Source organism: Neltuma alba, unplaced genomic scaffold, assembly GCF_004799145.2.
Source record: "Neltuma alba isolate B1F8T4 unplaced genomic scaffold, ASM479914v2 tig00012248_pilon, whole genome shotgun sequence".
Taxonomy (NCBI): domain Eukaryota; kingdom Viridiplantae; phylum Streptophyta; class Magnoliopsida; order Fabales; family Fabaceae; genus Neltuma; species Neltuma alba.
The window spans coordinates 9,725-33,624 of record NW_021636775.1 but is presented as its reverse complement, the minus strand read 5'-3'; the positions used below and the strand labels follow the sequence as shown (position 1 = coordinate 33,624).

The window sequence follows — 23,900 nt, the reverse complement described above, 5'->3', positions numbered from 1 at the left end:
AACGCAAGAATCTGTTTTAGGTGCTTCATTCACATCTTACTAGGTACTAATGGTGTGGCATGAAGATACAAGAACAAAGGCCATGTAAAGATATATATCTTGGTGACCATAACGAGACGACTAGGTTTGGTGACTAAATATATAATCAGTTTGTTACAGTTGAAGCTTCCCTTCTCATATAAACATCCTCACTAAAAACCCAACTCCAACCTTCAATTCTCTTTGACTTTTAGCTAACCAGTTTCTTTCATTCCCATGCTATACGTATATTTTAAGTGTGCGTGTGTATGTATCTATAGAGAGAGAGATATACATACATATATACGTCGCCATTCGTAGGTGTCTCTATCAGGAATCCATTATGAGATGATACCCAGAGGAGCGGTCGTTGTCATCCTGAAAAAATTTACTGGTTTAGAAACTGCCTTTTTCTCAGTGAAGGTATGGATTCGGATGGTTAGCTCTATGGACCACTCCCACATAACTTGGTTGAGGAGTCTTCCATCAGTAGGCTGAGTTCACACATCATACTTTGCAAGCTACTGGGTTTTTTCTTTGATTTGGATGAGTAAATTGCCGAAGCAGAATTGGTGAGTGGAGTTAGCTCGGTGATTAAGATCTGTACAAGCCTGAATTTAAGTATGAGATAAGTGTAGCTAAGATCAGCATCAAGCGTTAGGTCGGCTTCTTTAAGATCCTCATCTCAACAATGAATTTCTGTTTTGTGGCCCCTCGTTAAAAAGATGCTGATCTCAACAAGTTTGATTAATGTTGGCACTTTCTCTTCTTTTCTTTTTTTTTGTGTTTTTTTTGTTAGATATAACTATGTTTTTATCTGAGGTAATCTGTTCAAGTTAGTGTATATTAATGATTCAAAATTACTGGGGAAATCCGAATCTCTCACTTATGGACAACTGTCAGTTATAAGATTATTTGTTGTCACCTACTCTTCTAAGAGCATCAAATGCAATCACACTTCCTCATTCCTTTATCACTGATTGATGCAACTCATCGTTTTCTTTCGGCGGTTCTTGTATGATGGGTATTACGTTGTTCTTCATCTTTTCTCACTCTGAACTCTGAAATTCCCCCCGCCCCAAGATTCTTGTAGGAACTAAGAGATTGAAGAAAGTTAATTCTTAATATTATTATCAAAATATCATTATAAATACAAACAATTTTCAATGCATATAATTTCTCAAGTTTAATCTTATTGAGCTCCAGGGGGAAAGCTAAAGAACTCGTTGAAATCCCCAAGTTTGTGTGTTTTGCCCGTTGAAGATCCCGAAATACAACAGTGAAAATAATTTTAAAAAATTGCTAGAATTGGATCAGACAACAGAAGGTCTCTCTAGGAGCTTCAAGCAAAAGTTAACTTCCCCCGCAAACCCAGCAAATCCAGAGAATCATACATCACGTGAAGATGGATTTCAAGCCATCCTCTGCTCTGCGATAGGTGCCTGTCCAACTCTCTTCTGTTTCTGCTTGTGTTCTCATTTTCCTCCCCTTTAAATTTGGGTCTATTCGCTCATCATAAGCCCTAGAAGTAGAACTAACAATCATACTCCTTCTATACTTAATATAGAATTCAATTATTGAGTTAGTTTTGGTTTTAAATATAAGATTTATTTTTTATATTTATCAATTTTTTCTAAATTACCCTTGTGATACTCCTTCAACCATAATTAAGTAAAAGAGAAAGATAAGATATTAAGAAAGATGATTATAGTATTTTAGAAAAAACATGTCATATTTCTTATAATTAACTACTTACCTAATTTTCTTAATCTAATCAAATTAATTAAATAAATTTTATATTAAGGACCGGAAGAGTATTTATGAGGTAATATATATGATTCAGGACATGAGCCAACTAGCCATCCGGCAGGAAGTTAAAAAAAAAAAAAAAAAGAGGTAATTATGAAAAAACCGTTTTTTCCCCCCTCTCTTGTTTGTGGGTTGGGGCTTGTCCTTTTTCTGACCGGGCACGAGGAGGAGGTAAATCGAGGTTGGGTACCTTCAACACATCACAAAATAAACAGAAGTTTTTTTTTTTTTTCCTTCAAAAAACAGTTTTCTTACCAGTCAATGGATCAAAAAGAAGACCCTAACCTGCCAAAGCAGCAATAAGCCAATAACAACGTGAAAAAATAAACAAATAATTAAATAAACCTGCCCTAGGAAGAAAGAATAAGGAGAATTACAATTAGGTCCCACATAAGAGAATTAAATACTAAAAAACTCTCTTAAAATCATGAAATATTCTGAAGTTCTACTAAAAGACTTTTTTACAATAAATTTTATTTATTTAATTACCAAATTACCTTTTTTTTTAAGTTTGCATTGACACTGAAGAGCATTGATTGACAACTTATGTGTAAAAATTAACAACTAACCGTACAACTAATTATACAACCTACGTGACTTAACATTTTTCTCAGCATCACACCTTAAATTGTCAAACCAGTCACGGTAATTGTTAATCCTTACACTCTAAGTTGTCAACCGCTACTCTTTTTATTGTTAATGCAAACTTAAAAAAAAAGAATAATTTAGTAATTAAACAAATAAAATTTATGACAAAAAAATCTCTTAGGACTTTAGAATAATTTCATGATTTTAAAAGACTTTTTTATTTTATTTTTTTAGATATGACCTAATTACAAGTTTTCCCGAAAGAAAAACAATAAAGATGATGGTATACATCCGCCGCTAGTCCCGGCCGGGGGGGTTGGAACTCGAAATACTAAAATACAAATACGTAAAACTTCGAGGCCATCCGTTTCCTCCCGTCTCAGAGTAAAAACACAAACCGCGTCGTGTGTGTGTGTGTAAATAGCAAGAAAGATAGTAACATTAGACTCAAGGGAACATTTAATTTAACACATAGCTAGGAACCGCATCAATTCCTCAATTAATAGAAAGCTTTACACAAAATGTGCCATGAGCATTAACGTGCCATGAGCATTCATTGGCGATTACATTTCATTTTCAGAAGCACTGAATTAAAAGCAAATTACAGCTGCATACCATATCAGAAGAGTTGGGCATAGAGGTAAGGTAAGAAAGAGTATTTCCCCCCCTAACCCAAAAACCAACCCTTTTACCCAATCACAAACCCAGAAACAATACCTACACTTGGAAAGAAACGGAATTAGCATATCCTTCAACACCAGAGTTAATTGATCTGTTAGTGTCAAACCCCTTGCAGTCGGCGGAAGGCTCTTTAATACTCACCACCACCAACACTAAACTAAATTGCCAAGTTCAAGTTTCGTTGTCTCTGCTAAACCAATGCTTCATCACCACCTTTCCATTGTGTATGGAAGCCCGGCTAAAAATTAGTCGCTATTTTTTTCTATTCCTAGGTGGATAAACAAACTCCAACTCTGTAAATGGATCCTGCACAGAGTATAAAAAAATTCACTCAGGTCTGGTTGAAACAAGTGAATTTTGTTTTTGCTCTATTTACAGATTAAATAGAGGCATAGGTAGACTTCCACAGAAAAAAAACCCAGCTGAATCCCAACTATAACTTCTGAGTATCAGTAGTCAAACACTAGTAACTGCTATTAACAATTGCAATGACCTAGTCCTCAGCCACAGTTAGACTTCCATCTTCCATGCCATACTATTAGTGCTTCCATTATGTGATTTTTCCAGCGCAGAAACCTTGACCCTCTGTGCTGCTACAGAGTTCTTTACTTTTTCATCCTGAGGAAGCTCAAAAGCTTCACTGACGGAACCAGTTTTCAAATCAGCTGGAGGGATGAAACAATCGACTGAAAGGCCTGGAACATTGAATGCAACCTCTTCGATTGTCCAGGCTTCTTCCATTCTTGTTTTGGAGTGACTCATCGCCATCTCCCCAAACCTGAAAAGTGTTACTACAGAATGACCTGAGTGAGCAATCATAATCCCTTCCACAGGTCTATAATCATCAAGGAATGAATTAATTGTGGTTTCCCAGTAAACTGCTTCACCCCCATTAGATTGGATGCGGGTCAGATGAGAATCTTCAATGTGAACAAGGAGTCCAGTCTTCTGGTTGAAGTAGCCAAATAAGACATGCCTGATGATCTCTGCAGGACCCTCACTCCGAGCTTTTAATGTTTGAGGATCGGCACAAAGCTTAAGGATGAAGCAATCCTCGCCATTGATTTTCTTCTCCCCAATGCATTTGGCAGCCGCAAACATGCTGGCAGTGGTTCTGGGGTCAAGACCCTAATTAAACAAACATGTAAAGGATAAGAAATACACAGAGGAAAGGAGCTAGCACAAGAGAAGCAGCAGATGTCATGTACAACAGCAATAAAACTGAAACTCAGAGCCTAACCTGAAGTGCACGACGCAGTGGTCTCACTGGTCCCTTCGCTGTGTGAGCACCAAGCCACGGTGTGTGCCTCCAAACAAGCTTCCCGTTGCAGCCTGCATGAACCTTGCTTCCCCCTACGGCAAGCTCTACGTACCACATGTCAGGATTCATCTGCCAGAGCACAAACCCACCAGACTCGGCACATCTAGAGGCATTTCTATTCTTCACGACCCTTGTGGCAGTTTCAAATTCAGAAGCCACCATTCTCACCTTTCCCATTGCATATGCATTTTTGATAGAGTTCTGTAGCTTCTGCCCACCCGAAGCTGCCGTGAACTGCTGCAGTATGTATTGCGCGGACGAGGTTTCCTGCAATGCAAGCAACTTGAGATCGTCGTTATCCATTACTAGCGAGATATGAAAGTAAAAAGGTACAATATTCGTAGAAGCCAAAAAAACACTTGACCAGCTCAAACTGGAATTGCGAAACAGACGCTCGATCCTGTTTTTCCACGACTACCATTTCAGGTAAACACAAGAATAGCTCAAATAAAGGCAGAAATCGTAAGGTTTTTATATACAATGAATCTTACCCATTTAAAAAATACAACCATGCGTACACCAAACCAAATGGGTAGCCAAAACGTGGCAATTTGCTGATTACTTAGGGAGAAAGATTAATCATAGTCCAAATATCAAAACAGACAATGCGATAATGTCCAAAAAAATCAAGACAGAGTGATCTTTACAGAATTGCTCAGCAGCTTTAGTTTATCACATTCAGTCAATACTTTAAAAAAATGCCAAAATGAAATTGAGCAGAAAAGAACTCCATCGATCACTCAGAGTGAGAGAGAAAGAAACAACTAACAATGGGAGTATCCTTAATGCTGAGGTGAGGCAACGGGTCAGACGCGCTGACATGAAATGGAGCCAGAGGCGCACCCATCACCCCGAGCAGAAGCCTGAGATCAGACCTCTTGTAAGACGTTGAAGTTACCGACGGAGCTCGAGAAAACTGCCCCCTCATCCACTGGCCAAGAGCCGAACCAACTCTCTTCGGATCCCCGTTTTGGCATCCGTCCGGGTCGGGTCCCTCCATCAGCGGCGCCAGTGTCTCCCCCAGCACTCTCATGCTCCCGGATCTCGCGACCAAAGCAGAATCAGGATTCACCACAAAGTTATAGCTGCTCTGCTTCTTCCCTCCGAAGCAAGCCTGACATTGGCGACCCGGTTCGCCCGGGACTGTTAGCCCGAGAACGCGACGGCGATAGCCCACGAACTACCTCTTCTCTGAGAGCAGCGAAGAAACCCTGTTTCCTTTCCATGGAAAAAAAGACAGAGAGAAGGAAACAAACAAAAAAACAAAACCCTGAAAATCCCCGAGAGCGAACTCACAGACAATTGTGAGTTGAAGAAGATGAATGTATGGTGAATAAGCTAGAGGGGATATGGAGTGGGAAATGGAGAGGAAGATAAAGAAAAGCACTTCTTCATAAGGCAAGAAGAAGGAGTAGTTAGAGAGAGAGAGAGAGAGAGGAATAGCGATAGTGGGAAAATGGATGGGAAGAAGAAATGAAAACGGTCAGAAGAAGAGTGGGGAGTGTTGAGTAGGAAAAGTGTGCGTGCGAGAGCCTTGAGAAGCGAAGCCAGTGCGTGCGTTGGTGGGCTTTACGGTTCCTATGGAGAAGAAAAAGCTCATGGGAAAGAGAAAGATACAGTCAAACTGCGCTTCCCTTATTTTATTCATATGCTCCCCTTTGCTTCGCCCCAAATGTTATTTAATAGTATAATTTATTTCAATTCAATGCCCACCATCGCATTCACACCCAGTTTCGTTATTCTTTTATTTTATTCCAAAATTTACGGTTTCTTCTTTTAATGGGCTTGTTTGATATGGCTATTTTTCAAATATGATTTACAAAATACAAAATAAATATATAAGAAAAGTTTTGTCTCGATTTTGTTAAAATGTTTGTAAAAACTTTTGCGTTGTTGATCCAAACAAGCCCAATATCAGGTTCTTTTCTCTGCTCCATCTTCTAGCTTCTCTTTTTTTTTTTCCAAAAAAAAAATCACTTTGCCTTTATGTATAATTATAGAGAGTACTACTTGGCAGTATATTCAAAAATAAATGAAGAATAATAAAATTAGCTTATTTCAAGGAGAAAAGGGAAATAAAGAGTGAGTTAACAAAATTGGAAGAAGTATATGTAAATAGAATGTTGTGGTATTAAAGAGGGGTACTGATAATAATAAAAAAAGAATGATGTGGCATTATTAAATTATGAAACTAAGCGGGAGATTTGGGGTGATGAGGGTGAAGGAGCCATAAAGGGGTGTGGGGCTGAGCAAAACTAGTTGCATCTGAGAGGGAATGATGAGTAGTGAAGGGTGAGGCCCACTGCTGAAAGCTTGAGGTTCCTTATGGACAAAGGCATTTTCATTTTTCCCTCCATATTAATTAATAGTATCCTTCACAACCTCCTCTTCCTCATATCCAATCTTTCCTTGCTTTTTCCCTTTTCATAAAGCTTCCTCACATAACAAACCCTCCTTTCATCTGTCCCTGCCTTCTTGTTGGATATGATGCTTCACCTTTTCACTTTTCTCCTCAACTCACCAAAGAAAATTAAAGAGTTCGACCATTTCTGTACCCATTGCAATAGTTGTAATTAACTAGTAATCATAGTTTAGAAGAGTACAGCTTGTACTTAATAATTGTTAACTGTCCTTTGAAGGCTGTAAAAGTTTGCCACGAATTATCACATCAAGAAATATACAGCTCTCGTCCTATTTATAAGTCTCTTCTAACATAATTTAACACAAATCGAAAAAATTTTAAATTTTATTATTTTTCATTTAAAATTCAATCACTTTCCAACTTTACCCCTATTTAATGTACATTATACCTCATATAAATTAATTCAACACAATAATAAATTAGGGATAAAATTATATATCTACATAAAAAATTTCTCTCAGTGCTCTATAAATAGGACTAAAAAATATATTTTCTCTCTACTCTATAAATAGGACCAAAGGAGTATATTAAAATTTAGCTTTAATTCATGTAGAAATTATTTATGCATGTTTTATGATAAACATACCGAAGAAGTAATCTTCTTGTTTGATTGAGCAGCTGAGCATTAAATATGGACATTCTTCCCAACAGATATTTAAAACCATAGTTCTCATAGTAACCTCTTTTGCTAAGCCTAACCCATGTTATTAAGCCCATAGGTTTTTTTTTTTTCTTGTTTTTACTAAGTACAAGTATCCTTCTATTAGAAATAATTTTGTTTGACATATTATCAAACACTAAATACAGACACAATTTCCAACAGAATTTGAATATTGATTCATTATATTGTAAAAGACTAATCCCTTGTACTAGATTTAATCTTTATTGGTAAGCCCATTTATTATAAATTTCCCTAGGCATTTTGAGACCTACCACAGGCTTCTCTCGACTATTATATTTATTATTATTCATACTAAAATTAATTAAAATTTCCCCTCTCTCTCTTCTTCAAACAAAATCGTCGGGTTTCTGTTCTTCACCTGATGCGTTGAAAGATTCCTCTGCCTTCGTCTCTACCAAAAACGATAGAAGTTAATTCATGATTTTTTCTTTTTCTACAAATTAAAAAAATCACATGAATGTCGTTTATAAGTTATGGTATATCCAACACTCGAAATATTTTTTAGGTGTATTCAGCACCTTAAAATATTTTGTAGTGCATTCAGTACCTGAAGTATTCTTTAGTGCATCCAGTACTTAAAAGTATTTTTACAGGTGTGTTTGACACCAAAGTTTTTTTTTATGCATCCAGCACCAAAACAAAAAAATTACTTCAAGATGATGGACACATCTAAAAAAATATTTTAAGATATTAGACGTATTTTAAAAATATTTTGAGGTACTGAATACATCTTAACCCTTGCTTATACGATGTTATGAATCAAGAGTGACGATGGGTTTTATAAACGTTGCAGCCGTCTGTTCATATCTGCAAGCCCTGTACAAAATGTCCAAGGTTGTAATAAGTATAACACATGTAGTGTATTTGATTCTTAATATAAAATATGAATAATTAATTGAAGAATATTAAAAAAATTTGTTTAGTTATTTATAATAAATGTGTGCTAATTTAAGTCATCGTATTTAATTATGATCCTTAAAGTTAGTTTTTAATGGAAACTCTGTAATAAAAATATTTTAAGAAAACAATTATAAATTTAAAAGATAAAGTAAATTGCTGGTAAAAAAAATAAAGTAAATTAAAATTTTATATTTAATGTTAAATTTAACCTTTTGCTTAGCATTTATACCATGAATGAGGGTAGTATCGACGTAACAGTAATAGAGCCAGACAACAAAATGGATCTAGCTGGATGCATAGTCTGGCTTTGCATGAAATAAGAAATTAACTCTTAAAACACTTCGCAGTGTTAAGAAGATCATTGTTGCGTGGTTGAAAAAGTGGATCTATATGAATATTCACATCAAACAATAAAACCATTTCTCGGTATCAAAACAAGACAGCCTTTCATATGCAATAATATAACTTTTGAATATGTTATATACACACACGTACCCATTTCATACTATATGTTTAATTCATATTATATGTTTAGCCAGATAATTAGTTTGAAGAAATTAATTTAAATATTGCAACCAAACATTCCGACGAATGTAACCAAAGACAGCTCATTTTGAAAATTCATACCGCTTCTCCATATAATCTTCATTTTTTTTTTCACATTTTTAAAAAGGTGGATTTCAGGAGAATAATATGAAGAGTTATTATAGAAAAGTTAAAAATGCAATTGTTTGGCACAAATAAAGTTATAAGTTTACTATTGATCTTATTTCTCAAGTGTACTAGTATCTAATTCTTTTAATGGTATAATTGTGCTCATAATTTTTTTTTTTAAATTCCAGGCATGAATTTTTATACAATTTTATTTCTAATCATGAATAAAACTGCACTATCAAGAAGATTTCCATTGGCGAGTGTTTTGAATTTGAATTTGGGGAGTAAAGACAAGGAATGGGCCAGGCGGAGAGCACCGAATAGGCCGATGGAGGCGTAACGTTTATAACGAGGGAGAGACTAAAAACAGAATTGGGGGGTTGACGCGGCGGAGCACGTGGAGCACAGGATTTGATTGGGCCAGCCACCTTAAAAATATCTCCAAGCTGACAGAGAGATACGGCAGATCGCCACCTTCTTCACGTAACGACTTCCGGCGTGGTCGACGACTGAGCCTCCTCAGCTTTACAACTAAGGGCTTGTTTGGATTGACTTATAAGTAGCTTTTCAAACGTGATTTACGGAATATGAGGTAAGTACGTGAGGAGAGTTTTGTCTCGACTTACGTAAACTTGTTTAAAAGCCCGTTTTGAACGGAGCTCCAAACAAGCCCTAAGCCTTCAACCTCACGAACCAACAGAGAGAGAGAGGGAGAGGTCAAGTTATGGTCAACTTCTTTCTTTTCTCTCTTTTCCTTCCCTCCAATGTTTTCCATTTACATCACCTAAGGTAGGGCCTATCTATTGTTCTCTTGCTAGTGCTTGTTGAAGGTTATCAGAATGTTTGGATAAAATTAAATCATAATTTTAAAAATAATTTTATAATATATAAAGTAATTCTATGAAAGAAGTTTTATTTCGATTTATGCAGAAACATTTTTTTTGATTCAACTAAACGCTCCCTATAATTGAGATCTCAAGAGCATTTTATTCACGTGATTCAAGATAAATCTCTTTTCATATAGTTATTTTATATTTCAATTAAAAAGTTGTTTTTGAAGAATTATACTGTCGTTCCAAACAAACCATTAACCTAGTGGCTCATCACTTATCATTTTCATTCCCAGGTTTCATTTTATTTAATTCACCTTTTAATGTTATCTCCAGTTTTTAATATAAGAGCTAGTTGATTAATTTGAATATATTAAGAAAATTTGTTAAATTATTTATTTATAATAAGTTGGTGTTGTCCTCCCTAAAATACTCTTACTAATCATGCGTATTAGCTAAAACTACCATTTGTTAGGACTTTTAACGCGTGCAATTATTACAAGGATTGTTTTGAAAAAAATAAATAAATAAAAACAGAAAAGCGGGTCAGATATTTAAGATTAGATTAAATGTCAAATTAGTTCTATCATGGAGTGTTTAAAACTTTTGCATAAGATGCCCATCTACATGACAAAAAGCCTAGCAGATGTGATTCGGTGACGGACGTGGATTGCTCGACAGAAATCAGAGTGGGCTTAAAGGAATGCATCTCAAGTATTGGGCCAAATCCAATATTTTATGATTGCCCATGAGCACAATCTATCTGGGCCACATGATGGCTTCGCCCAGAAAGGTAGCCCAAACATTTTCTCTTGCAAACGTGCGACCCTAAAACGACATCGCATTGCAGGGCCTCTGTGATCTGTCTCACCCTCACTCCCCGAGCTTCGCCTTCTTGCAATTCCATCGTCTCGTTCCCATTCGAAAAGGATAGCGGGAAGGGGAGGTCTTGCTCAGAATTTCGCAGATGGAGAACCCTAAGATTCAAGAAGTCGTCGAGAAGCAGGTTCTGACGGTAGCTCAGGCGGTTGAGGACAAGATCGATGAGGAGATCGCGGCCCTGGACCGACTCGATGTCGACGATCTGGAGGCGCTGAGGGAGCGGAGGTTGCAGCAGATGAAGAAGATGGCTGAGAAGCGGAGCCGATGGACTTCTCTTGGACATGGGGAATACTCTGAGATTCCTTCTGAGAAAGACTTCTTCTCCGTCGTTAAGGCCAGTGAGCGCGTCGTCTGCCATTTCTACCGGGAAAACTGGCCCTGTAAGGTACAAATTCGCGCCTTTTTATCGGAACTTCTAGGTTGTTATTATGTGGAGAGTTAATCTTCTTCGCGCGACGGCCTGCATAGGCCATGGCGTGGTTTTCAACTTGTTATTGCAACTTGGCATTTTTTCGAAGCATTGTTTTCAAAATAACGTGCAAGATATGGGTTGTTTTTATTAAAACTTTCAAGAAGCATACTTGTCAGCAGAACGGTGAGAATTTGGACAATATCTGTGCAATAAAACGCAAATTTTGATTATAAACACGATGGTGTATCTCCTTGTCTGTAACAGCAAGATGTTCTCTCGGAACCACATGATGCTTATAATTCAGCTGAAAGCAACGAATATCATCCCATTCGCATTTTTTTTGGGGTGGGGGGAGTTTATATGACATCTTGAGTACCAGCATCAGTCTTTAATGCATCTTAGCGAACTAACGAATATTACCCCATTCGCATTTTTTTGTTTTGTGTGGGAGGAATTTATATGACATCTTGAGTAGCGGCATCAGTTTTTAATGCATCTTAGCGAACCAAGTTTTTCTAAATGGAAAAGAAGAGATGTTAGCTATAGCACCTTGATGTCGCAGTAAGAGATTAGTATATTTTCTCCTATTAGGCACTTTCAGTGTCTGGTTTTAGAGAGATTTCACGAGTAACCTTAGAAACAGAGTTTCAATGCTGATAAAATTGCTCTTTTGGTGGTTCTTCAACTTATGAAATAGTTGCGTTCTTATGGAAATGAAGCTCACCATCCGAACCTTTAACTTATCCTTATGGCATTGTCCTAGAAATAAATTGAATATCTGGATTTTGTTTTTTGGACCAAAGCCTGCTGCCAAAGCTTAAAATGCGGTAGCGTGGCATGTTAATCGTGGCTTACATAAAAAGAAAGCAATGTAGCTTTTATTTCTTGTAGTGTGCCAACATCACCTCTATGTTGCTTCCAGGCTCCAGCAAGTAGTTTACTGCCTCTGGCTTCATTAACTACTTTTCTCCATTCCTAGTTAATATAGGCTTTTTTAAATTAGAAATGCTGTTTGATGTCTCTATTTTGATGCTATGAATGTGCTTTGACTGGTGTTGGAACTTGGAAATATATACTCTGAATCATGTGCTGAGGATTGACCCCATTATGAATAGCACTGTAAGTATCATCACTGTAGTAGAAAGTAGGCTTGGACTCTGCCATACTATGCCTCAATTTGAATATCAACCGGGCATGTTAAAATTGTAAATAAGCAATGACCCTTGCAAATTTTGTGCTTTTCTTAACATGGCGGCTTTCTGTATGGAACTGATTAGTTGGAGAAACATTTAATGTTTGCAGTGTATTTGCAGGTCATGGACAAGCACTTAAATATTTTGGCAAAGCAACATATTGAGACTCGGTTTGTGAAAATTAATGCGGAGAAAAGTCCATTCCTGGCTGAGAAGCTCAAGATCATTGTTCTTCCAACTCTTGCCCTCATAAAGAATGCCAAAGTGGATGACTATGTGGTACGTGTGTTTGGGAGAGTGTGTATGGGTATTGCCATACCTGTTAGGTATTAAGGGGTCTTCACTCTTCATTATTTAGTTTAGCACCTGCAAATTGATATCGTTGTATGGATTAGGTGGGATTTGATCAACTTGGTAATACTGATGAGTTTAGCACGGAGGAACTGGAGGAAAGATTGGCTAAAGCTCAAGTCATCTTTTTCGAGGGTGAATCATCAGTTAATCATGCAAGGTCCAGTGCACAAACCAGAAGTGTTCGGCAGAGCAGTAGGGAAGACTCATCAGAGTCAGAATAACTTGCATTTCCTGATAAGTTCTTTACTTGATTCTCCAGGAAGATTAGCACTTCGGCTACACCTTCAATATAGTCTCATCCACTTCCTGGCTGGGTGCCAGTGAAAATTTGTCATCATGATTCTAGATATTGTGCTTGATTCGGAGAGGATCATGCTTGGGTGAGATCATCTGTTATTTATCACCGTAGAAGTAAATTTTCGAGTTTTGAGATTGACGAGTTTGCAATTATAGCTGGAAACCAGTATCAGCGAGGTTTCTTGTTCTGTATGGCCCGCTGAAGGTTAAATGTAAAATTTTCGATGTTGATTGTTGCGTCATATTTGCCAGTCTCACATTTCTCTCCCTATTAATCCATCGTGACTCTGTTGTAATCTTTGGCTATTTTGTTTGGCTTATTATATATAATTTCAGATGCTTCCCTCGATCGATTTGGGTTCACCGAAATTATCGACTTTAGTGGTCCAGAGAAATCGTTTTCAAAATTCCTGATACCCATCGCACAATCACTCTGATTGCCAATCGACCTTCGTCCAAAGTAGAAGGTTGATTTGTTCAAAGATGGTATAATATCCATTCAATATATTCCTAAAACTTATTGTAATTCATTACTCCATCTGATTGGTTTACAATATCTTCGTCAAGATACAGCTGACTACTGGCTAAATTTTATTCAGTTCGTTTTATATTTTACTAGATGTTACCGCGAGATCAATATGAAATTAGTCTTTTTACTAGGCATGCATATATAACAATAACAACAACAACAACAATAATAATATACTTTTGTCTCTCTTTATCTGTTATTATGAAAAAAATAAAGAAGTACAATTATACCTTGAAAAAGGGAATTTTTTTAACAGATATTTATTTTTGTATTTTCACCTTCAAGTGTATTTATTTTAGTCACCATTCTTGCTCCTTTTATTTTTTTCCTCTATCCCGCTCGAGCGTATGTGCAAGGACTAGGGGTTTCTTTCAAATGAAATGGCACCGCATAAACGCGGAAACGCCGCGAGCGCGACATATAAAAAGTTGAATTCAATTTTGAGCCCTACTTTGGTAAATTGGTGAAATTTTCGACGGTGGCTCGGATTTTCTATCTCGTTTTTCTGAACTCTCAGGATAACGCATTGGATCCAAACCCAAACCCCAATTGAATTCCTCCTTTTCCGCTACCCATTCAATATTCCTCTCACCGCCTTCTCCATTTGGCGCGGAGGCTACTGTGTTACTCATATCGATAACGTAAGTTTCTGATTTAGCTTAGTTTCCTTCTCGTCATTACTTAGCTGCCGAAAGTAATGTTTTTTACTCTCCGGGTACGGCGGATTTTGCTTAGTTTTCGTTTTTCATTCTCTGGTGGTGGGTTTCTGTCTCCCTATTAGTCTGGGCTAATAATTTGAACATTTGTCTTTTAACTATTAATGCTTTTTGTGCTCTAAGAAGTTGCAAACTTAGCTCTCCAACATAGCTATGGGTATTCCTTCTCAAATTTTCCCATGAACAGGCCGCACTTAGTGTCGTATAATGCATATTGTGGAGCATTGCCGTATTTATTTTTTCATCTCTTAAAAAGAAATGCACTAGAGTTTCAGATTTTATAGGCTGCAGCTGGAACCAAGCATTAAAATATATGAATATTGCATGCATTTCTTGATTTTGGCGGGCAGCTGGGAACAGTTAATTAGTATTTCTAGCTGGGGCTTTGAGCTGTTGATGATTTGATGTGGCTTATCCCTCCAAGTCTCACGCTCAATACATTTAGTGGCTTGGATTTTTCTTTTAGCGACTAGTGAATATGCACTGCATTTGTATCAAGTTGAGAATTTTCTGACAGTTATCTGTCGTAAAAGTTGAAAAAAGAATGAAGTTTACTTGTTATAATATAGTTCTATGTATATTACTGTCCAATTCGCCCGCTCTGATGAAGTTACGTGAGCATAGGATTTAAGTTAGTGAACCTCTTCTCAAGCCTCACTCTGGGATTCAATGTAGCGTGTTGAATTGGCAGATATTAGATAGCTCAAGGGATTTGTTTATCTTTTTCCCGCAGATCAGTCATCTTCAATGTAGACAACTCATCAGGATCAAAAGAATTGTGGACATTGTAATGCACATAAGTTGTTTTCTCCAATAGGTATTTATGTACATGTTCAAAATGCGCTGCGATTTAGGCAAGAATTGTCAGAATGGGGAAGGTTCATGCTTTCAACATGATACCTTAGAGAAGGCTAATGCTATCAGCATGGAGGCTCCCTCAGATCAAATGAGTAGCAAAACCAAGGAGCTAACTTCCCATAATAACAATACCTCAGACCAGGTGCATACAATCGATCCAGGAACCACACATTCTGAATTGCCAGAAATAACTAATCAGATTGGCTCTGAATCTATGGTTAATGAACAAAGGGCTACTGGCACTAGGGAAACCATGTTTCTTATTGATGAAAAACCACCTCCAGATGGCGTGACTGGGAATATTGTTATTCAACTTCCTGCACAACCTCAATGTGACATAGACAAGAGCTGTCAAACCGAAGAAGGTTCAAGTTTTCAACATAATACTTCAGAACTGGGCAATGCTATTGGCGTGGATGCTTCCTCAGATCACATGAGTAGCAAAACGAGAAAGTCAATGTGCCACCCTCATAATACGTCAGAACAATTGCATATACTTGATCCCAAAACTGCTCTTTTTAAAATGCCTGAGAACACTAATCAGACTGGCTCTGAATCTTTGAACAATGAACAAAGGGTCCTAGGTACTGGGGCAACCAGCTCTCTTCTTGATGGAAAACAACTTACAGTTTCTGACAGTATGACTGGAGATTCTGTCATTCAATTGCAAACACGATCTCAACACGACTTAGACAATAGTTGCCAGAATGGAGGAGCTTCATGCTTTCAACATAATACCTTAAAAGAGGTTTCTGGTTCTTTATCTAATGATGAATCGCAGAACAAATGTCAGCAGGCATCCCAAGATGTTTATAATGAACCTGTGGAAAGAAATGGCGCAAATGAACAATTAGGTCCACCTTCACAAGACGCTGCCAAGGGCAGTAGTCTTAACTCTCTGCAAAGAAACTCCAGAAGAGCAACTCGTGCCCAGTTAGGGTCCAAGGATAAAAGAACTGCAGCATCGTTGAAAAAGAAATATATCCTAAGAAGTAGTGACAGAGTTTTGCGGTCAAGGACGCGTGAAAAACCTAAACCACCCCAATCAAATACTAATCTGGTTAATCTGGATCATAATGGAGAAAATAGAAGAAAAGGCAGGAAGAAGAATAAGCGTAGAGAAAGGAGAGTGACTGATGAATTTTCAAGAATCAGAGCTCGTCTAAGATATTTCTTAAGTCGAGTGAGCTATGAACAGAACTTGATTGATGCTTATTCTGGTGAGGGCTGGAAAGGATATAGGTTTGTAAACTCTTCTAATTATGATGCTATCTGGTTAAGTTGTATTCTATATTTGGATGAGTTTTGCATTCTGATCTACCTTGGATCTTAGCCTCTTATTCAGAATATCATTTATATTTGTTTAATTGCTGAGAAAACAAAATGATACTACATTTATAGTGGCCTTTAGTGCTTGCGTGGCACTTTATAAACACTTCAGTCTCAATTTCCGTGTAAATTGCCTTTGAGTTTAATGAAATGCCTGTTTTCAAGATTTGATTCTCTTTTTTTTTTTTTTTTGGGTGTTGGATTTTAATTAAAACTGTTCAGTGAAAGTATGGGTACTTGAGTTTTTCATTATATTCAGATTATATCATGGGTGTTATCATTTAATTGTTACTTGACCGTTTAAAAGTAAAGGATTATATACGTTGTGTGTGGAGTGCATTTTCTTTATGCCTTCCTTGTTACCTAACATTTCTAATTTAAGAATGCATCAACCCATGCATGTTTATATTTATGTGCATGCCAAAAAAAGCTACAAATGTTTACCACGAAATGTAATTTGATAGAATTTGAATTTTATCTTGAATGCTTCACTTGCTTGGGTTATTTGATTTGGTATCTAGCTGTCTTCCCATTTCCTTTCTGATATGCTATTAACTCTATGATGTGAAGGGGTGGATTTTGAAACGATACAACAGATTGCTAATTCTAGAGTGCTTTATTTTTGGTTCTTTGCCAACTTATTTCCTGCCTCTTGCTTGTATTAAGTAATCGAGTAAACTATAGTGTTGTTGTTGGAACTTGGAGTTATATATGGAACAGGAGTAAGTGACTTTGTTTATGAGATGGTCTGTTTCTGCTTTTATTCAGGCCTAGTGACATAGGAAAAGATTATTGTTCCAGTGTGAAAAGCAAAACAAAAAGGCATGTTCAGCAGTATCCGTGTACTTCAAGATCTCAACTAGACCTTCATTTGTGTTGTTGGACTCAATTTGTACTGACTTAACACAATTCATAATTCGAACATAACTTTATTGTGATTTTGCATTCCTGTTATGAAAATGGGTTTTTTATTTCCCCCTTGTCTACTTTAACCTTCACGGGTTTATTTTTGTTGTTTCTAATTTCACTGTTCATTTCTTTTGCAGCATGGAAAAATTAAAACCTGAGAAGGAGCTTCAACGTGCTAAGTCTAAAATACTTAGTTTTAAATTGAAAATTAGGGATTTGTTTCGACATTTGGATGCATTGTGTGCTGAAGGGAGGCTTCCACAGTCTTTGTTTGATTCTGAAGGAGAGATTTGCAGTGAGGATGTAGGTTGATCTTTTATGTTTGATTCCTAAATGGAAAATCAATTCTCCAGGACTGTAGTCTATATTTTATCTCTCGACATATGTTGCTGACTTAAATTTTTTGTATCAGATATTTTGTGCAAAATGCAGGTCCAAAGACTTGGCCACTGGCAATGATATAATACTTTGTGATGGTGCTTGCGATCGTGGATTTCATCAGTTCTGTCTGGAACCTCCTTTGTTATCTGAGAATTGTAATCTTCTAACCACCTGATTTGATCATTTAGTGCTTGCATACTCTTTTAACATTCATGCATACACTTTTGTGGCCATACAGTTCCACCTGATGATGAGGGTTGGCTATGCCCGGGATGTGATTGCAAGGATGACTGTTTTGATCTCCTTAATGATTCTTTCGGAACAAGCCTCTCTATTTGTGATTCCTGGGAGGTCAGTGGGAAATTTTTGTCCTCTGTCCATTCCTCAGTCATTACTCTTGGATTTTTCTTTCCTCAACATGTGTGTTATTGGCGCTCAGAGGGTTTTTCCAGAGGCAGCCGCAGCTACTGGAAACAAAGTGGATGATAACTTGGGACTTCCATCAGATGATTCTGGTGATGGTGATTATAATCCTGATGTTGCAGAAGATGAGGAGGTTGAAGGAGGCAATTCAAGTTCTGATGAGTCTGATAATGCTTCTGCTTCTGAGAAAATGGAGGCTTCATGTAATGAGGATCCATACGTAGGCCTTCCTTCAAGTGATTCAGAGGACAACGATTATGATCCTAATGCTGTAGATCATGACAAAGGTGCAGCTGAAGAAAGTTCAAGTTCTGATTTCACGTCTGATTCTGAGGACCTTGCTGATGTAGTTAAGGGTAGTGCATTATCTGGACAGGATAATTGTCCTGTACCTGCATCATCTTTGCCAGAGTTAGATCCTGGTGAAGAAAACTCCACTCCTGTCTCTGGGAAAAGACATATTGAAAGGTTGGACTACAAAAAACTGTATGACGTAAGTTACCTTTCATGGTTATTGTTTACAATGCTTGTCTACGATTTTGCATGCACTGTCTATTTTTCTCATGTGAAGTAGATCTGATTCTCATGCTGTGGTTCAATCTCCTGAATGTTATTTTGCATTTGAAGGAGTCTGTGGAGAGAGTTATTTTTTTCCGGTCCATTTAATTGCTTTCTCCATATTCCAGTTTTTAGCTGTCTTTGTTCCTTTTATAGGAGACCTACCAAAATGCTCCATCTGATACTAGCGATGACGAAGATTGGACTGCTAGACCTGCTTTAAGTAGGAAAAAGAAAGTCACTAGCAATGGGCTGCCAGTGTCACCAAATGGGAAAACCTCAGTACTGGATCATGTGCAGAAAGAAACTGAAAATACTCCTAGGAGAAATACTCGTCAAACTAAAGTTGAAAATATGGACAGTTCAACCAGTAAATCACTTGAAGGCTCTAAAGGGGCTGGTTCAAATGGTAAAAAACGAGGATCTTCAACATACAAAAGACTTGGGGAAGATGCAGTTAAGGTAATGGTGCATTGCCATCTTAGTTACACGGCCAGGCTTTCAAGTTTTAGATCCGCACAGCTGCCTCCTCCTCACTTACTGATCTGTCTTTTAAATTAATTTCTGCGCTCTTGATATATTCACAATATCACGTTTCCCTGGACTTTCTAAGTAAACATCTTTTGAAAATAAGAAGGTTGTCTTTTTGCTATCAATTATTTCATTTACAACTTGCTTTGCAATTTACATTGATCTATATGTGCGCTATTTCTATTTTTTCTTTCACAACTGGGCAAACGCAAGCATACGCTCAAATTAATGTTAAAGGGAGGGGTTTCTCTTACAGCGACTGAATTTGTATTTTCAGGTACTCTACAAAAACTTCCAGGAAAATCAGTACCCGGACCGTGCCACTAAAGAAAGCTTGGCAAAAGAACTTGGGCTTACTTTCAACCAGGTGCTATCTCTTGTTCTCAACAGTGAAATGCTTTTATAGCCTTCTCTCTATTATAAGCTTTTATTTAATCCCAACACCCCCCCCCCTTTTTCGCAGGTTAGCAAATGGTTTGAGAATACTCGTTGGAGCTTTCGGAATTCCCCAAGGATGGAAGCCAGGGCAAGTAAAAGTGCTTCACAGGGTGCCACTTCCAGCAAAGTTGAAAATGAGATAGCACTTGGTGATGAGAAGAGGGACTCAAAATCAGTGTCCCAGGAGGGGAATATACAGAAATCAAAATCCCAAAGCTCTAGAAAGAGGAAGCATAATACCGATACCGAGGAATCTGATGCGAATATAAACATTGATGATGCAGCAACAAAACCTCTTGTTCACTCACCTAGAGTTGGTGAAGCGCAAAGGAACCGCAAAACGAAAACAAGGAAGCGAAAATGAATTTCATATTGAGAAGTCAAACTTGATCGGTGCCTTGGGCAACAAATTTTAAGTGATCCATCTTTTGCTAGATTGAGATCCTGTAAGATGGATTTACTTACTCTTAATCATGGCAATATCAGAAAGTGTGCCATTTGTAGTTTATTTGATGGTTTTCATAAATTAACATAAGGTGGTTCAATTTTAGCATGGCCCCTCCTGAAAACACTACTGCTGGCCTTCCATTTTCTTTAATTTTCCTTGTTTAGACTCTCAATTCCCAAAAGGTCTTTCCCTCACCTAAATTGAGGCAGAGGGGTTGACTTTCATTACAGAAGTTAAAATACATGTAGACAGCTTAGTTGTATACTTCAAGCATTTATTGCCATCACAGGTTGATGATATTCAATCTTACCTAGTGCTCCCTCCTAATTTTTTTTTTAGTAAGTGACAGTTTTTGGGTATGACTTGATTATATTTTCAAGAGATGCTTAGAGGTTGCCTCTATTTTTTTTCTCTCTCCATATTTTGTTCTCATTTAATTACTCATTAATAAAGGACAGTTCTCCCCCTCCCCCTCCCTATCAAGGTATTTTTGAAAAGGAAAAAGGGTTACATTTTTTTGTATATCTATTATCTCTGATTAATTCTGACTGTTTTTTTACCAATATGATTTAGTTAATTGTCTCATAAAGAGGAACGTATGGAGTAAATGATAGCGGCTCATTTTGCATCATGGTCTAGTTAGGTTGTATGTTCTTGGAAAACAAATTATGACAATTTTATGGGTCTTTTTTCTTGGCATGAATTCTTTTTTCTTGGCATGAATTCAAGGCATTCTGAAATGACTGATTGTTGCTAATTTGAGAGCATTTAAGGTTGAAGCTCTCTAATTAAGTGCACAACGAGTGTGCTTTTTAAAATTCAAATTTATAATTGTTTTTTACGAGAGCAAGCTCATTGAGAACCTATTTGAAATAACTTATGAGTAATTTTTTAATAATAATTTATGAAATATGAAGTAAATATGTGGAAGAAGTTTTGTCTCAATTTATATAAAACATGTTTATAAATGTTTTTAAATACTATGTCAAACATGCCTTTAATATATATATATATATATATCTTTCGTCTTGTGTAGTTGTGTTACATATTTGATCATGAAGTGCGAAGAGCCAATAATCGGAATTGAAGTGATTATGTTTGCTGCATTCGTTGAGCTCCGGGAACGAGAAAGTTGGCATTGTCGGAAGTAAGCTATTTCAAAGAGAAGAAGAACTTCTTCAGGCATTATATTATGTTGAGGGGCTTATTATGTTTTTGCCAAAATGGAAGTTTGAAAGTGGCATCGAGCTCGTAAATTTGTCGGTTTGTTCTTTTGCATGAAGCCATGCCCATAAGACAACACTTAAAAAGGAAATGAGGCAAATAGTAAAATGCAATTACCAAAGGATCTAACTCAACTTGGATCATTCTTCTCCAAATCAGCCGGTCACTGACAGATTTGGACAAACAAGGTGGGCTCCATTGATCGAGTGCCTTTCCTTTCCCTACCAATTTCTTCAATTATTTCTCTTTACTCTCAAGTCTGTCACAACTATTGTAATTAGCATCAATTATTTTACCGATAGAAGTTGGGTCTAATAGAATGTATTAGTCTCGTAACTTGGTAAATTAAAATTTGAATTTGGAAGAAGTAGAAAATAAAAACATTAATTGCTTCTCATTATATTTAAAAGATAATTTTTTAAAGGCCCCTTTAATTAGATTTCACTCCGCATAGTACTCACATACTTATTCGTTTAATTAGATTTTACTCCACATTCATTGTTCATGAGGTGTAGTCTCTCCATCGTCGTGCACACAACCCAATTTATTTCTTTATCTCTATTTTTTTTTTGGGCGATACTTACATATTGTAATTTCCCATAACGCATGAAAATGAATTCAATTCAACTTACAGTATTTTTTTTTTAGGCTGATCTTCGATCAATACATGTTTATCTTCAAGTAGTAAAAAAAGAGGCGGGGATAAACATATAAGGAACAAGTGTATACTAGTATTCCAGCCAGCTGGGTGAAGTTACTGCAGCAGATATAGTAATTTTATCTTTTAACACTCACAGAGGTGTTTTATACATGAGCAGAGATTTGAGCATCAAATCTTTATATAACTCTAGATGTAATTGTGATTTTTCTTTTAATGAAATTTGGATAATATATTCTACAATTTTTCCCTTTTTTTTTTTTTTTTTTACACTTCCATTTTCTTATGGGGAAGCAGATATTTGAAAGAACTCACAACTTCTGCCTTTACGACACGATCCGTGGTTATAGTTTTTCTTCTTCTACAGTTCATCGATTTGAAGGTGAATCAGATGAACGACTGAATATGTAGTTTATTTACCTCTTCGCATTGTCGTATGATGTTGGCTGAATTATTAGAGAAAATTGGATTTTCAAGTTGGAGTTATAACGTGAATAAGAAGTACAAAGTATAAATTTTATAGCATCACCTCCGTAGAGCCAGCATAAAGGGAGGTACTGATTTCTTCGTTGTCATTCTCTCGGTCTCCTGGGCATGTTTGTTTCGGCTTTCAAGCTTAAATTCACGAGCCAATTTTTCAGCCTGAAAAGCAGTCAGAGTCTGAGGTCTAAATCAAGCTTGAGCGATTCTTGTGCCTCAACTTGCTGTGGTGGATCCAAATTATGAAAGCTTCCTGGCCACACCAGTTTCTTTTGATCCTCCACCCACGAAAGGTGAAGCCCATGCCATTGCAAGTTCTTGAAAGCTCGATGCCATTATTGTAGTTCCACCCCAGCTTGATGATGTCTTGTGTACCAGTGAATGGGGCTGCACACCAAGCGTTCGATGAAATGGTGAGTTGATGGAAGATCCCATCGTCATCATCAACTTCTGAGACTGGTATCTTCTTACTGCTCCTCTTTCCCTTTTGTGTGCGTTCTGATGACCCCCTAATGCTTGTGAACTAAAGAACTTCCTCATGCAGAAGTTGCAGGAGAAAACTTTTGCTGCTGCTGATTTTGATGTTTGAGGACCTGGGTCTCCTGCTGTAGATAGTGGAGTAGTTTTGCCTCCTAAGCTCAGGTTCAGCTTTAACCACTCTTCAGGATCTTCGTTTTCGCTTGCTTGCTCCTTAGTTGGTTGAAAGTTCTTTGATCTTCCTCAATGATCATTTTGGTATCTCCCAAAATCCCAAATGATGAGTTTCAGGTTTGAAACGTGAAACTTCAAACGAGTAGTAGAATAGAAGGAAATGCTTATTGGAATCCCTTTTAAAGGATAGATAAAAGCAGGAAAGATAAACGGATGGGGGTATCATACTGTAAAGGAAATAAAATCGGATGTGTTTTTGTTTTTTTAATTTATAATCTCATAATAATCATTGACCCCACCTAGTGATGCTTAGTGCTTCAGGGAACAATGCTTATATCAGCTTCAGTGCCGCCCTTGTCAATCTTAGGATTCTCTACTTTCGTCCTTCTCTTTCCTCTTTTATCCTCACAAAGTTCTTTTCCTTGTTGCCTATTTTGGGAAAACACAAGGTGGGCATTAGTAAAACATTTCCATATCCATTGTCAAAATCATATCACAACTTATTTGAACTGCCTGCCTGATGTGTGTTCTTCTCACACATCATGTAACAAATCTTTCTGCTCATCTTTTTTGTGAGTAGGGTGGATATGATAGGTGTTAAGATGGAGTCTCGATGTTTATCCACTCAGGCCGCTGTTACATGAATGAGATTTGTTTATTTCCCACCTTTTAAATTTCAATTATTCATGAGAGTAGCAATTGACCAGACTTAAATGTAGTTCCA

The 23,900-nt window shown here is 37.1% G+C and overlaps 2 protein-coding genes and 1 pseudogene across 3 annotated transcripts; 2 read left to right on the top strand and 1 right to left on the bottom strand.

The window, feature by feature from the left end:
• Window positions 1-3,127: 3,127 nt before the first annotated feature.
• On the bottom strand, window positions 3,128-6,008 carry LOC114725355 (uncharacterized; annotated as a pseudogene).
• Window positions 6,009-10,787: 4,779 nt separating this feature from the next.
• LOC114725353 (thioredoxin domain-containing protein 9 homolog) lies at window positions 10,788-13,392 on the top strand. Its single transcript, XM_028911849.1, has 3 exons — window positions 10,788-11,172; window positions 12,513-12,671; window positions 12,788-13,392. The coding sequence occupies exons 1-3, from the start codon at window positions 10,873-10,875 to the stop codon at window positions 12,965-12,967; spliced, it is 639 nt and encodes a 212-aa protein (XP_028767682.1). The 5' UTR covers window positions 10,788-10,872; the 3' UTR covers window positions 12,968-13,392.
• Window positions 13,393-13,937: 545 nt separating this feature from the next.
• Window positions 13,938-20,472, top strand: LOC114725354 (homeobox protein HAT3.1). Of its 2 annotated transcripts, none has more exons than XM_028911852.1 (9): window positions 13,938-14,213; window positions 15,027-16,388; window positions 17,522-17,687; window positions 17,797-17,920; window positions 18,004-18,116; window positions 18,205-18,681; window positions 18,903-19,208; window positions 19,555-19,644; window positions 19,741-20,472. In XM_028911852.1, the coding sequence occupies exons 2-9, from the start codon at window positions 15,112-15,114 to the stop codon at window positions 20,077-20,079; spliced, it is 2,892 nt and encodes a 963-aa protein (XP_028767685.1). In that variant the 5' UTR covers window positions 13,938-14,213; window positions 15,027-15,111; the 3' UTR covers window positions 20,080-20,472. The 2 variants fall into 2 exon arrangements, with proteins under 2 accessions (XP_028767685.1, XP_028767683.1); XM_028911850.1 differs by having other exon boundaries at window positions 13,939-14,213; window positions 15,022-16,388.
• The last annotated feature ends 3,428 nt before the right edge of the window (window positions 20,473-23,900 follow it).

Bases quoted from the DNA above. Each gene is read 5' to 3' on its own strand.
- LOC114725353 (XM_028911849.1), top strand. From the start codon at position 10,873: ATGGAGAACCCTAAGATTCAAGAAGTCGTCGAGAAGCAGGTTCTGACG. The intron at 11,173-12,512 runs GTACAAATTCGC...GTGTATTTGCAG, and splicing joins GGGAAAACTGGCCCTGTAAG to GTCATGGACAAGCACTTAAA. The intron at 12,672-12,787 runs GTACGTGTGTTT...TGTATGGATTAG, and splicing joins CCAAAGTGGATGACTATGTG to GTGGGATTTGATCAACTTGG.
- LOC114725354 (XM_028911852.1), top strand. From the start codon at position 15,112: ATGTACATGTTCAAAATGCGCTGCGATTTAGGCAAGAATTGTCAGAAT. The intron at 16,389-17,521 runs GTTTGTAAACTC...TTTCTTTTGCAG, and splicing joins GAGGGCTGGAAAGGATATAG to CATGGAAAAATTAAAACCTG. The intron at 18,682-18,902 runs GTAAGTTACCTT...TTCCTTTTATAG, and splicing joins ACTACAAAAAACTGTATGAC to GAGACCTACCAAAATGCTCC.